The sequence below is a fragment of the Lissotriton helveticus genome, chromosome 6, assembly GCF_964261635.1.
Source record: "Lissotriton helveticus chromosome 6, aLisHel1.1, whole genome shotgun sequence".
NCBI lineage: Eukaryota > Metazoa > Chordata > Amphibia > Caudata > Salamandridae > Lissotriton > Lissotriton helveticus.
The window spans coordinates 1,490,541,148-1,490,555,121 of NC_136067.1; the positions used below are offsets into that span (position 1 = coordinate 1,490,541,148).

At 36.4% G+C, this 13,974-nt stretch overlaps 1 protein-coding gene across 1 annotated transcript in view; it reads right to left on the minus strand.

Moving 5' to 3' along the window:
• Window positions 1-13,974, minus strand: part of RYR2 (ryanodine receptor 2) — a 3,071,198-nt gene that overhangs the window by 2,297,484 nt on the left and 759,740 nt on the right. Inside the window, exon 22 of the mRNA XM_078648003.1 lies at window positions 9,029-9,188. Within this exon, the coding sequence (XP_078504129.1) occupies window positions 9,029-9,188 (160 nt within the window). The remainder of the gene's footprint in view (window positions 1-9,028; window positions 9,189-13,974) is intronic.

Genomic DNA, 13,974 nt, shown 5'->3' on the forward strand with positions numbered 1-13,974 from the left:
TTTGTGTTAATATAACCAAAACATTTACAATTAAATGTTGTAAGCCCAGCATCAAGTGCCGAGAATTCGTCATCGATAATAAGAAACTCGAACACACGGCTCATTTTACTTATCTGGGCATTGTTTATGTAAAAGGGGGTCTATGGGCTAAAGCTATTGAATCGAGGAAATGATTATTTTGTAAAGCCATTGGTGCTATAATCAACTTTGCAAGGAAATTCGGGAGGCGCCCAGTTGCAGACTTAATAACAATCTATAAAGCGAAATGCATTCCTGTTGCTATGTATGGAGCAGGCATCTGGGGTTATGCTAATGCCGAGTCCCTGCAAATAGTTGAAAACAGGTTCCTGAGATATCTTTTGGCTGTACCCAGTAGCACAGCCGCATTCGTATGTCACGCTGAGTTGGGGTTGCCTTATATTTTAGACTTGATTAAACTGCAGCCCATCTTGCTGTGGCATAAAGTTTGGACTGGTATCTCTATTGGTTTGAACAGGGACCTGATTAAAAATTGTTTGTCCCTTGATGGGGTTGATCGTATTTCCTGGTTGACATATGTCTAAACATTTTTAGAGAGTCTAGGACATCCGGAATATGGATCACTGACATAATATAGAATATAGTCACCAAAATATAGAATGCCAAAATATCGAATTCCCATCTACAAACAGGTAAGTACAAAAATATTGAATCCAAAATATAGTCTGTAAAAAATATAGTCAGTCAAAATATCGAATTTTTTTAAATGTCTTAAAAGTAATTTAAAATTAATGAAATAATAAATATAAATAACTAAAACATACTTAAAAATACTCAAATAACCTTAAAATTAAGATATAATTAATTTAAGTTATTAATAAAAAATGTACAATATTTTACCGTAGGATAGCAGGAGGGTAACATTTAATATTACCACTCCAGTGAGTGCAACAGTAGGGAAAGCGTTGGATAGCGTAGGGGTAAAAAATACTATTCCCACTCCAGTGAGTGCAACAGTAGGGAAAGCGTTGGATAGCGTAGGGGTAAAAAATACTATTCCCACTCCAGAGAGTGCAACAGTAGGGAAAGCGTTGGATAGCGTAGGGGTGGGTACAAATTACTATTCCCACTCCAGAGAGTGCAACAGTAGGGAAAGCGTTGGATAGCGTAGGGGTAAAAAATACTATTCCCACTCCAGTGAGTGCAACAGTAGGGAAAGCGTTGGATAGCGTAAGGGTAAAAATTACTATTCCCACTCCAGAGAGTGCAACAGTAGGGAAAGCGTTGGATAGCGGGAGGGTAAAAAATACTATTCCCACTCCAGTGAGTGCAACAGTAGGGAAAGCGTTGGATAGCGTAGGGGTAAAAAATACTATTCCCACTCCAGAGAGGGCAACAGTAGGGAAAGTGTTGGTTAGAGTAGGGGTAAAAAATACTATTCCCACTCCAGTGAGTGCAACAGTAGGGAAAGCGTTGGATAGCATAAGGGTAAAAATTACTATTCCCACTCCAGAGAGTGCAACAGTAGGGAAAGCGTTGGATAGCGGGAGGGTAAAAATTACTATTCCAACTCCAGAGCGTGCAACAGTAGGGAAAGCGTTGGATAGCGTAGGGGTAAAAATTACTATTCTCACTCCAGAGAGTGCAACAGTAGGGAAAGCGTTGGATATTGGAAGGGTAATAATTACTATTTCCACTCCAGAGAGTACATCAGTAGGGAAAGCATTGGATAGCGTAGGGGTAAAAATTACTATTCCCACTCCAGAGAGTGCAACAGTAGGGAAAGCGTTGGATAGCGGGAGTGTGAAAATTACTATTCCCACTCCAGATAGTGCAACAGTAGGGAAAGCTTTGGATAGCGTAGGGGTAAAAATTACTATTCCCACTCCAGAGAGTGCAACAGTAGGGAAAGCGTTGGATAGCGTAGGGGTAAAAAATACTATTCCCACTCCAGAGAGTGCAACAGTAGGGAAAGCGTTGGATAGCGGGAGGGTGAAAATTACTATTCCCACTCCAGTGAGTTTAACAGTAGGGAAAGTAATGATTTAATATATTATTAAAAATAAATTAAATATCAATACCAATAAAACATTAATTGAAATTAATAACCAATTTAATATTATGTAATAATTATTTAGAAATACAACTACATATTAGTTATTACAAATTAATAACCTATTCATAATTATTTAACAACAAATTAATTTTCAATAACAAAAACTAATTAATAATACAAATTGATACCAATTAAAAATTAACAGTAAATTAATTATCAATACACAAAAAGTATTTTTAATATGTAATTAATTACAATTACATTACTTCCCACCCTATTCCCCTATAAGCCCACATCCCACTACAGAAAATACATTAATACAATTATCATAATTATCAAATATTTAAATAATAAAAAATAATTACCAATTAATAAAATTAATTGCCAATTAATAGAAATTAGTTACCAATTAAAAATTAATTAACAATAAATTTAAAATCAATACCAATAAATGAAAACAATTATTTACTTAATTACAATTAAATTACTTCCCACCCTATTCCCCTATAAACCCACAACCCGCTACAGAAAATAAATCTAGAAAATTAACATAATTAACAATTAATCAATTAATACAAATTAATTGGCAAATAATCAAAATTAATTACCAATTAAAAAAATAGCAATATATTCAAAATGAATACCAATAAATAAATAAAAATATTTAATTAATTACAATTAAATTACTTCCCACCCTATTTCCCTATAAACCCACAACCCGCTACAGAACTAAAAAGCTAAATGTAATTAAAAATTTATAATAATTGCTAAAAATTAATATTTAATTTAATATAATTTAATTACTTCCCACCCTATTCCCCTATAAACCCACAACCCGCTACAGAATTAAATTACGCAAAAATTAAATAACATAAAATTCATTACTTAAAATAGATTAAACATACATTACAAAAATGTATATACACTTTTCACACATACACTAACATACAAAACACTTTAAAAAAATTGATATTATTAAAAAATCGATATATTTAATGCCTATATTGTATACTCCGATATTTTGAGTTCTATATTTTGAAAATCGATATTTCTTACCTTAAATTCGATATTTTTAACCACTATATTGTGTCCATTCGATATTTTGTCCATTCTATAGTTTTTACTTCGATATTATGTCCATTCTATATTTTGGAATTGATATTATGACTGTTTACCCCGGAATATTTCTCTAATCCTGACAACCTGAACAATGTTACTAGAAATAATTTAAAATCATTATGTTTGGACTATCTGGAGTCCATTAATCTATCCAGTAATATTGTAAAACCGTCAGTGAGTACACACCAACTACTCTTGACTCAACCAGGGATACAACCATACTTACTGAACACTGCAGGAGCCTATGATAGATTGTTATTGGCCTGCCTACGCCTTGGCATTTTTTACACTAGGGTTACCTTCCCAAAAATCAACGACTGGTCCCGCACCTTACGCCTACGCCCGTGTGACAATATATCTGTTCAGTCGCCAATCCACGTTATGTTTTTTTGCAAGTTTTATTCTATGCCCAGGAAAAAATGGATATTACCAATTTTAATGAGTTATGGCTTGAGACAATGTCGCCCAGCCTTTCTAAAGCTGCAATATCTGAATGACAGACCCGTGACAGATCAGATTGTTCAATATTTGAAAGGGGTGGTCAGACAACGGCTGTCAATGGATGGTCCTATTTCTTCTTAAAACATTGTTTGAATTTATATTTTGTATATATACATGAAATGTATGTTTTTATTGTTTATTATGTTTTGTGCTTTTATGGTTAAACAATTTTTAAATCGAATAAAGCGTTTTCTGATCTACCTGAACCCAATAGCCAGAACTTGGAGTTGGCTATGAGGGAATTTAATGAATTTTAGTTAATTGGGGGCTATAAAACTGAAATTCTTATATTGAATACTGACACAAATTTTCTCTCAGCCAATGTTAAGATACAAGCAGCAAAACCCAACCCCATACGATATTTAAGGGATATATGTCTCTGATCAATACCAACAATTATGTAAGTTGAACTATGAAAAACACAGGGTAAAATAAAGCAACTGTTGGCTAGGTGGCTGCTACTCCCTTTAATCCTGGTAGGACGTGTATCTCTTATAAAGATGTCCATTCTCCCGTTACTTGTCTTTCTGTTTATTAATTTACCTATTAAAATCAATATTAACTATTTTAAAGAATTGGAAACCATGTGTAGACAGTTTGTTTGGGGAAAAAAGACATTGCGGGTTAAGCTCGTTTCGATGCAATTAACTATTGAACAGGGTGGACTGGCCTTACTGCACGTACGCACTTACTATGAAGCGGCCTTCTTAGATTTATCAGCTTGTTTATTGTCTTTTAATAGGTTAAAAGATAACTTTTTAATGGAGAAAATGGTTCAGGAAGCCGGGTCTCAGATTCTGATATTTCTAAAACCCTCCAAACTACAGAGAAAAACAAGATATAAGACATTGAAAGATTATTCCAACACACTTTATTTATTTTTTAAGGGAAAGGGGCTCCTTTGGGCTTCATTATTTAAAACTGGGGGAATGCAAGAACCTCGATCTGCAAATTCAATCTTGTCACTTAAGAAATTGGAAGGTTTGTGGTTTAGAAGAGTTAAGACACTTCATAATCCAAGGTAGGGTAATCACTTGGCATGAGGTGCTGATGAGAAGTGGGGATCAGAGACACCCAGCTTTTTCTGATTATTTGCAGATTGTTCATTTTTTTAATCAACAGAATTTTTCTTTTGGAGCATCGACCAACCTGGCAACAGCCCTATTCGGAGCTAAGTTAAGAGGAGTGGGGAATTGGTATTGTTTGCTGCGTAACCAGGGTCAATCTCAATTGGTGGAGAGCCATCTTTAATAGGTGACGCGGGAAACGCAATGTACCTTCTCCAATCAAGAATGGTAAGTCATATGTTGGCTAGGGACTAAGGCTCTGAGAGCAGCCAATTTTTAAAGAATTGCCTTCCTATCTTTGTGGCTGGCTTACTTTACATCGAAAGCACTAAATAAAAAATATTCGGAAGTCGAAAACAGATGCTTTCGCTGCCAGGCAGAAGGTAAAGGGGCCTGGCTCCATATTTTATTTACATGTCCTAGAATAGGGTCATTCTTGGAGCAGATTTTTTCAGACTTAAATTAAGCAATTAAGAAAAGGATATTGCCAGAGGCCGAGATGGCCCTGTTCGGAATTAGCAATGATCAGACTAATTTGAGGAAGGCTGTAGAGATTTTTCTTTCCATCGCTTCCTTAATAGCCCGCTCTTTAATTCATCAGAATTGGAAGTCGAGAGAAGTTTTTTATTTCTATTTTCTATTTTGACGGTTTTGTATAGCGCAAACAAGACCCTTGCGGGTATCAGAGTGCTTTACTGGGCAAATATAGGCTATAGTTCCCACTTATGAAAATTGGTTCAATAAAATCAAACAGACACAGGCTTTGAGAAAGCTTACGCGTTGCAAGTGGGTGTTCCCAAACATTTTAATGAAAATTAGAGGTTTTAGAACAATTTGGAATATTAGACTGACCTGGAGTATTGTACTGAAAATAGAGTTTGGAGGGGTGGTCAACCATAGCACTTCAGCACAAGCACTTCAGTACCGAGTTATCTTCTGGCTTCTCTGTACTTTCTCACTTTAGTTCTTAAAATACATCAGCAGCTAAAAATGATTGTTTTATCTAAGATGGCTTCTCTGCTTTTATTAATATTTGAGAAATGAATTTGATCTTATCCAAATGTTAACTTATGAACGATTCCTGTTATGGTATTTTACATGTGATTGTTCTATTCTCGATCCTCTGCTCAATAAAAAATAAATAGAAAATCATTTCTAAATAAATTTTTACCAAAATTAACATAATTAATAATGAATTAAAAAAAGATAATATTAATTAAAAAAACTAATAAACATTAATTGACTGCACACACTTTAACACTGATATCCACAGCACACACCTAAATTAAACATTACAATAATAAAACACAATTAAAACTTATTTTTAAATTAAACACTGTTACTATTAACAACTAATAATAAAGTAATTAAAATGTATTTAATACCCACACTTTACACCTTTAAAAGTAAAAACAGCAGACAAAAAATTTAACAATTACCGAGAATACATATCAAATATTTAATATTAATTAACAGATATACATTAATTAATTAAATACAGATTACTTCCCACCCTTTACTCCTCTAAATACCAAAACAAACACCTACATTAATTACACAATTACCATACTTAACTGCCAATTAATTCATTCAAATGAAATAACATCCAATTATTAATTCATCAGTTAAAAATAAATTACTTCCCACCCTTACACCTATAAACACTGCAACACACTTAAAATTAATTACACAATTACCATAATTAATTACAAATTAATTAAAATGAATTAACAGCCAAATATTAATTTATCAATTAAAATAAAATTACTTCCCACCCTTGACATCTATAAACACCACAACATACACCTAAAACAAATTACACAATTATCATAATTAATTACCAATATTTTAATTTAAATAATTAACAACGAATTATTAGTTAATGAATAATAAATTACTTTACCCAGTTAACACTATTCTTTGAGAAGTTATCGCAACTAAACAAATTTTAATAAATCAAAAACTATCAATAAATGTAATATAAGTAAATTACTTCCCACCCTATTCCCCAATAAACCTACAACCCGCTACGGAACTAAAAACAAAAAATTCTATTTAAAAAAAAATAACTATTAAAAATGTAACACATATATTAAAAATGCAAACAATTCTTATACAAAACAACATACAACACATACATATAAAATAAATACTAAAATACATAACATTAATAAACAAACGATATTTTTAACAACTATATTTTTGCAAACGATATTAAACACCGATATTTTTAACATCAATATTACTTACCTAAAATCAATATTCTTGACCACGAGAATCTGCATGTTGATATTTCCAACCCATGATATTTGCAACTCGATATTTGTGCAAGTCGATATTTTTAAATCGATATTCTGTCTCTGCATTTTTAGCAACACATTAAGATGTAGGGATAGCAGAGAGATAGCGTAAGTAATCCCTAAGAGATAGTACATGTGGTTGCCCCATTGAGGAACAAGTGGAAGGATCATTTATTCACCCTAGAATAAATAATGATTTCTGCTATAAGTCACTTACCTTTGCTCTTGTCTAATCTCTCCTTTACCTAAACAGCAAACTGAGATCATCTATGCAAAAATTGCTTTCATGTCCTTCATACTATGTTTCTTTATCAAAGACTCGGGTTTAACTATGGACCTTCAATAACTATGTTTAGATAATGCTGATGAGTTGAGTGAATAAAAGAAAAGATTTAAGCAAGAATTTAAATATTGGCTTGTGTGTATTGCCTCTCAATAGGAAGTCAGTGTTTGTAATGTGAGAAGGAATTGACCAATCTTCATGTCAGAATACTGATAATAAAAATATCCCCGTTGTTTAGGAAGCTATTACTTCACTGGATGCAGGATTTTTAACATTAACTCCAACGGGTTGATATTTTTTCAAGAAACATTTTTATGTATCATTTTAGGATACAATATTTTTGTCAGAGGATAATTACGCCTAGATATTCAGTATACCTAATAATGTGACAATACTTTGAGGTCAGCCTACTAAGCATACTTGTGGCATATTACATAAGCAGTATTTGCAAGTCCTTGAGTCCCAAACTATTTGTAAAGAATGTGTGTTCCCACTCACCAAATAGGCACCAATATCTTTAAAAATATATCAAACTGAGGAGAAAGATCTTACAATTTACCATCTGAAATTAAAATAGCAATTTTCACATTTCTATGTAGATCAAGTTTGAACTTTCATGATAACTGAAAAATAGCAATCACATACACTTTGAGATCTGTTGCATGTGGCTCTGAAAACAAGGTTTGAACCAGAGCTATTATGTATATAATATTGGAATCTTGGGAGCACCATTGAAAACAATAGAGTGCTCCAGGCTTCTAATGGCCAGTAAAAGCCCAGAGCTCCAACTTTCAAATGGTTGTTCACAGCTGTTGCTGTGAACAACGGCCTCACTGAGCACAAGGAGATTTTAAACCCCCTGGGCTTAATCACGGCTTTGTTTTACAAATTCGAACATTCTGCCCTTAAGGGGAGGAATGATTTAATAGCTTTAGAGCCCTTCATAGCGGGCTCTACTGGCAATTAAAGGCCCACTTCCTTGGTAATGGCCCTAACACTAGGGCTATATTAGAAGATTGGAATGTTGGGAGCTTCATTTGAAAGAATAGAGTGCCCTGGGCTTCAAATTTCTGGTAGAAGCCTGGAGTTTCAACATTCCAGTGTTTGTTCACAGCTGTCGCTGTGAACAAAAGCCTCACGGAGCCAGAAGAAAATTCAACCTCCTTGGGCTCGTTGAGCCCTTTATTTTATAAATTAGAACATTCAGCCTTCTAGGGGTGGAATGTTCGAATAACCTTAGAGCCCTCCGTAGCTGGCACTACTGGTCAATAAAGGCCTGCTCCTTTGTTAAAAGCCCTCGCCAAACACTACAATGGGCCTTTAATGGCCGGTAGAGCCCGCTACAGCAGGCTCTAAGGCTATAATAGATCTTGCCAGTCTCTGATTATCCACTGTGAAAGGTGTATGGCAACCCTGGACATGCTCTCTTCAGTAGTATCATAATATCTGTGAGTTGACCTTTATTTTCAGTGCCTAATCGGTGTGAAAGTAAGTGGAGAAACCAAAAACTTTCCTAGAAATTTGCACTGGTGCTGCTGAATGCCAGGATTGCCAAATCTTGATTTCCCCTTATGTCTCTTTCTTCCACCACTCTACCCTCTATGTCTCTTAATCACACTCATGCAAATTCCTTTTCATCACTGCTAGTGTTATCTTCCACTCTTCTCCTATCTTTCTTTCAATCTTCTTTTTAGACCCTCTGGGTTCTCAGGGTGCCACTCACCTGCTGGATTCCATATGTCCAGCCCTGCCTGATACGATCCCGGGCCCAGACATTGTGCGCATTTTCAGCCAGCTTGTCCACCAACGCCTCTTGTGAAGTGGTTAACTTGATGAAGGTGAGATCCAGAGGAGCAGGCGTGTATGCGCTTGACAGCTGATAGCTGAAAAAGAAAAAAAAATCAATTTGTGCCAAGCCACGCGCAGTTGCCGAAAATTCCAAGAACACTGGTACCTACAGGTGACCATACACACCGCTTTCATAGGCAAGATCAATGTTTTTCTTTAACTTGTCAACTACATCTACATCAAGAAGGTTGCACCTCCATCCCTGCAGTCAGATATGAAACCGGCGTTAACCAATAGAAACATTCGCTGGCTGGCTCGCTAATAGAAAGCGATGTGAGATATAATGCACAGCATGTGTTCTACATATGGGTAGCATAGAAGGAAGTTCTATATGCATAGATCTTTACCTCATTCAACATCGCCTTGATTATACTGATAGAAGATGTACAGTCTTCTTCCTACCACGTCTTTGATGTGTTTCACGTCAATGCACAACTCAGGTTGTTTCGCAAATGAGAGAGATCTTTCCAAGTGATAAGCAACTTTAGTAATATAATTGTGATACTTACTGTCTCTGACAAATCTATATTTACTGAGGTATAAACGCATGTCCTGAATAGAACTCCATCTGTGGCTCATAGTAACATGATTGCTTTCAAGTGCTTAATTTGATGACAGAAAGGTTACAAGGGCCCAAGATATTTCTCAAGAGACCACTGCAGTCTGCACCACCCACTCTCCCTGCCTGCGCTGCCAAATGTCAGTACCAGTACTATCGACTTACCATCACACTCCTGCAATTGTAATAATGTAGACTATTCTTGGGCACCAAAAGATGTAAAAAAGGCCAGTAGCTGCTGGCATTATTGTTTTTCAGGTATTTTGAAAGGTTGAATCATGTTATGTTATGTTATGTTATTTGTTTTTTGTACCGCGCACAGCTGCCCCAGCAAAGGGGCGTCCTGGCGCCTTGAGAAGGTAAACACAACACATCATCTAAAAAAAAGGAGCATGCTCCGTCAAGCGGATTAGACAAACAGAAAAGTTTTTATTGCCCGCCTAAACTGCAGAAGGTTATCCATCACCCGAAGCTCACTAGGAAGGGAGTTCCATAACTTTGCGGCCACCACTCGAAAAGAGCGTCCGCCCATTCTGCTTAGTCTAAAACGAGGGACCGTTGACAGGTGCATACCCAAGGATCTCAGGGGTCGCAGAGGAACATACAGACTTAGAAGGTTACTCAGAATTTGTGGAGCCATGCCTTTAAGGATTTTAAAAGCCAGGCAGAGTACCTTAAATTTAATCCTCTGGCTCATCGAGAGCCAGTGTAAAGAGCGCAGAGTCTTAGAAACAGAACATTGTTTAGGCAGTCATCTGCTGATATTTACAATAGACCGACACCCCCACCATGTGGTGGACCATGTGGCATTTGTGTCAGTGTCAAAAATATGTGCCTTTGCCAAGCACCTGCAAACACCAGCATAAATTAAGCACAGGTAAGGTTGATGTCCAATGATAATGCAGCATCATGGATTAATTATGCGCATTATGTGACACAATGTAATTCTACAAAGAACTGTTTACATATGGCATGTGCTTAAATAATGCCATTCTATATTTATTTATTTACATTACACAGTAAATGAATGAATGAACTACAAATGTAAATATACGTCTAAGCTACAGTAGCATATCTAGGATCAGACATTGGTTACTAGGCACGATTCAGTGAACTTAAGAGTAATATTATCAAAATTAGACCAGAAAGAAATGCACTTACAAGATGAACACTGCTCCAGCAGAGAGATGTAACTGTTGAAGCAGACATGTTTTACATAATTGATGCAGTGGAAATAAATTATGCATTGCCACATGAATAATGAAGAAGGGTAAACAAATTATCCTCAGAACACATTACAACCGTTTTAAACTCAGACAAAAGTGCAAAAATCAGTTGAAAGAATTAGATCTACCTCATTGCCAGATGTTATGCACTTAAGAAGTAAATGTGTCAGTACATAATGAGGGTACATTCAGAAAAAAAGCACCAGGAGGTGGTGATATGTTCTAAAGGTGCCTAACATTTTCAATAAATGATTAGTGGCTGTTTTATTCTGCAGATCTTGTATCAGATGGGTTAAATTAATTTAAAGATCATTTTGTAATATGTAGCGTGCTCCACGGTCCAGGAGTAAGCAAAGGAATACACCACACACAGACCTCTGGATTGTACGTCTTTATTCCTCAGCATACAATTAGGATCTGATTATGTCATAACCGTTAATAAATTCACCTTAACACCTCCCAACTAATTACTTACTTCCTCTACTGAGTCCACCCTGAACCGCAAGGGTCCTAGCACACATAGTCTCACAATGCTACATAATATATTGTTACATTCTCTAGACCAGACTAGTTAACCTTTTTGCTGATGAAATACACTGATAATACCACACCTGCAATTAATAGTATGGATATACGGGTGGTGGATATTACTGTTGTGTAGGTCGCATTACAGCTCTGATGACACACTCTTTCTAGGTGTAACCTAGTCTGTTATCCCATATCTGGCCACCTCTTTATTCTTTCCCTCACATGCCAGTGGGTCATACCACTAACACTATTTACTTGGTGCCACCACAAGAACACCCCTGTCCTGGTGCTGTAAATGGTAGGGCCTGACATTGTAGTCTCAGTATCACACCATTACAAACTTTCAGCTGAAAATTAATTTTTTGGTGGGAATTGGTGATTGCACACAAATACCCACAGGTTTTACCACATTTTAGGAACTTACCTGCAGACATATCCTGCTAGGAAGTCACTGTTAAAATGTGTTTGCATAGTGCAAAAAAACTCAGAAGTTCTACTATTACTGACTATTGCATTATCCCAAATGAAGCACAAATAATGTTCGAACCAAAACGGATTACCAAAGCTGCTATGAAACTACCATATTGAATGATGGTGAGCTTTCAGGTGGTATAATGATCTCAAACTTAGAATTAATGTGTCAGTGAGTGCCAAGGTTGAAGAGGATTGGCGGTCAGTGTTTTCCCCCAAACCAGAACTTGGTAGGATCCATATCTCACTTGAAGATGACTATATGAGTGAACACTAGAATTTTACATGATGACATAGGTGAAACAGTATAGCCAAACAGAAGTAGGCATGACATGAAAATATGGACACAATGGATAACTGCGATGGCCCAAGGGAATTTATTTCCTAGTGGAGCCACAACTACCTGAAGATGTTTGCCACTAATGGTAATTCTACAAAAATGTGACTATTTGAAGCCCTTTCAAAGTTCATATCGGAGATCTTTACAGGGCATGCCAGTTATATCTTTCTCTCCAATGCGCTTGGTGTTCCTGATGAATTACATTATAGACAAGCAGGCTAATAGGCAACAAGTGTAGACTCTGCAGTGTAGGGGAAGTATGGTCTTTGCGGTATACTCACACTGCGTCCTATTCGCTTTTTTAGATGTCCCTGGGATTAATGACTTCCACCCGAACTTGAAACTGTGCCAGGCCACCTTTAAAAGTGACACTGTATAGAACTGAAGGCCCAGGGTTTCCTTAATGGTGGGGGTGAAAAATGCAGATCATCCCTTGGGTGGATTATCAAAAATATGGATAATTTTAAAACATTTATGAATAATGATATGGCTACTTACTGATAAAGCTTCCACACCTGCAGGATATTTGGAGCCCAAACGTTATTAGCTCTAGTAATTAATTGTCTATGTGAAGAATATGATAGGATATGCTTGTAAAAACGATTACATGTAAGTTGAGTGTTGCAGGAATCTTTCCTAAATGATTTATGTAACTAATGAACAGTAAATAATGTGAAAAAGTTAAGGCAGGGTTGTGCATCACGTGGTGTTTTGACCGATAGTGTCAACATCATTTTTAAATTGAGCCTACCAGACAGCATTAGCTGTTTGGATTGCGAAAGACGTAATTTGGGCTTACAGCCTGCCCGTTGCTTCCCATTGGTTAGCTTTACTGTCACTCTCATTTGCTTGTCTCTTATTTAATGGCTTGCCATGTCCATCTTATGTCTGTCTTGCCCCTGGAGCATAGCCTCATATTTGTATCCTTCCACTGCTCACTTTTAGGGAATTACATTTTTCTTTTGTTTTAGGAACTTCACAGGAAGGCACGCTGTCTCCCTCGTGTTCTTCCCTTCACTCCTCCACTCCCCCTGTAGCCTTCAAGCCGTGCTCTAGATGGGTTTAAATTGATTTCTAGAACAATTACATTTGTGCTGTTATTCAGTTTTAAATTAATTCGTCTCCTTTGACAATACTTTGCTCATTTACCTTATATTTTTATTGTAACAGGTGGTCGAAACTGAGTGCCTGTTTGAACCCAAAAAATAAGAGAGCTTATTCATTTATAGTAGAATTCTTGCTTTGGGTCTGGATTCCGCAATCTTTATTTTCTTTTAGCTTCCTTTTGTGTGCCGATTGAACAGGGTATGCCTCTTCAAGGCCAAGGCCCAGTTTGGGAAAGCAGATGGTAATAGAACAGCTTGACCCTCCTCCCCCACCACCATAAACGTATGAACAGAGAGCCGGGGCTCAAGCGTGCCTGTGAAATGTATTCCTGGTATCTGCAAGATGCCACACCATTTGCCTGTTGCTGTACTTTTTGAAACAGACTTGTGGGCTGCAGCTGCCATGCTTTCATAAAAATTCAATTAGTAATAAAAAGCATACACACATTGTTTCCACAATGTGCTGTAAAGTGGTTCATTAAGCACTGGGGAGCAGACTGACGCTTATGTGTCTGGTGTTCTGTTTGTTTGCAAGCTAACTGTTTGCATGTTGCTTATCCCAGTCCTTCCCATCAAATCTCAGCTGTTTTT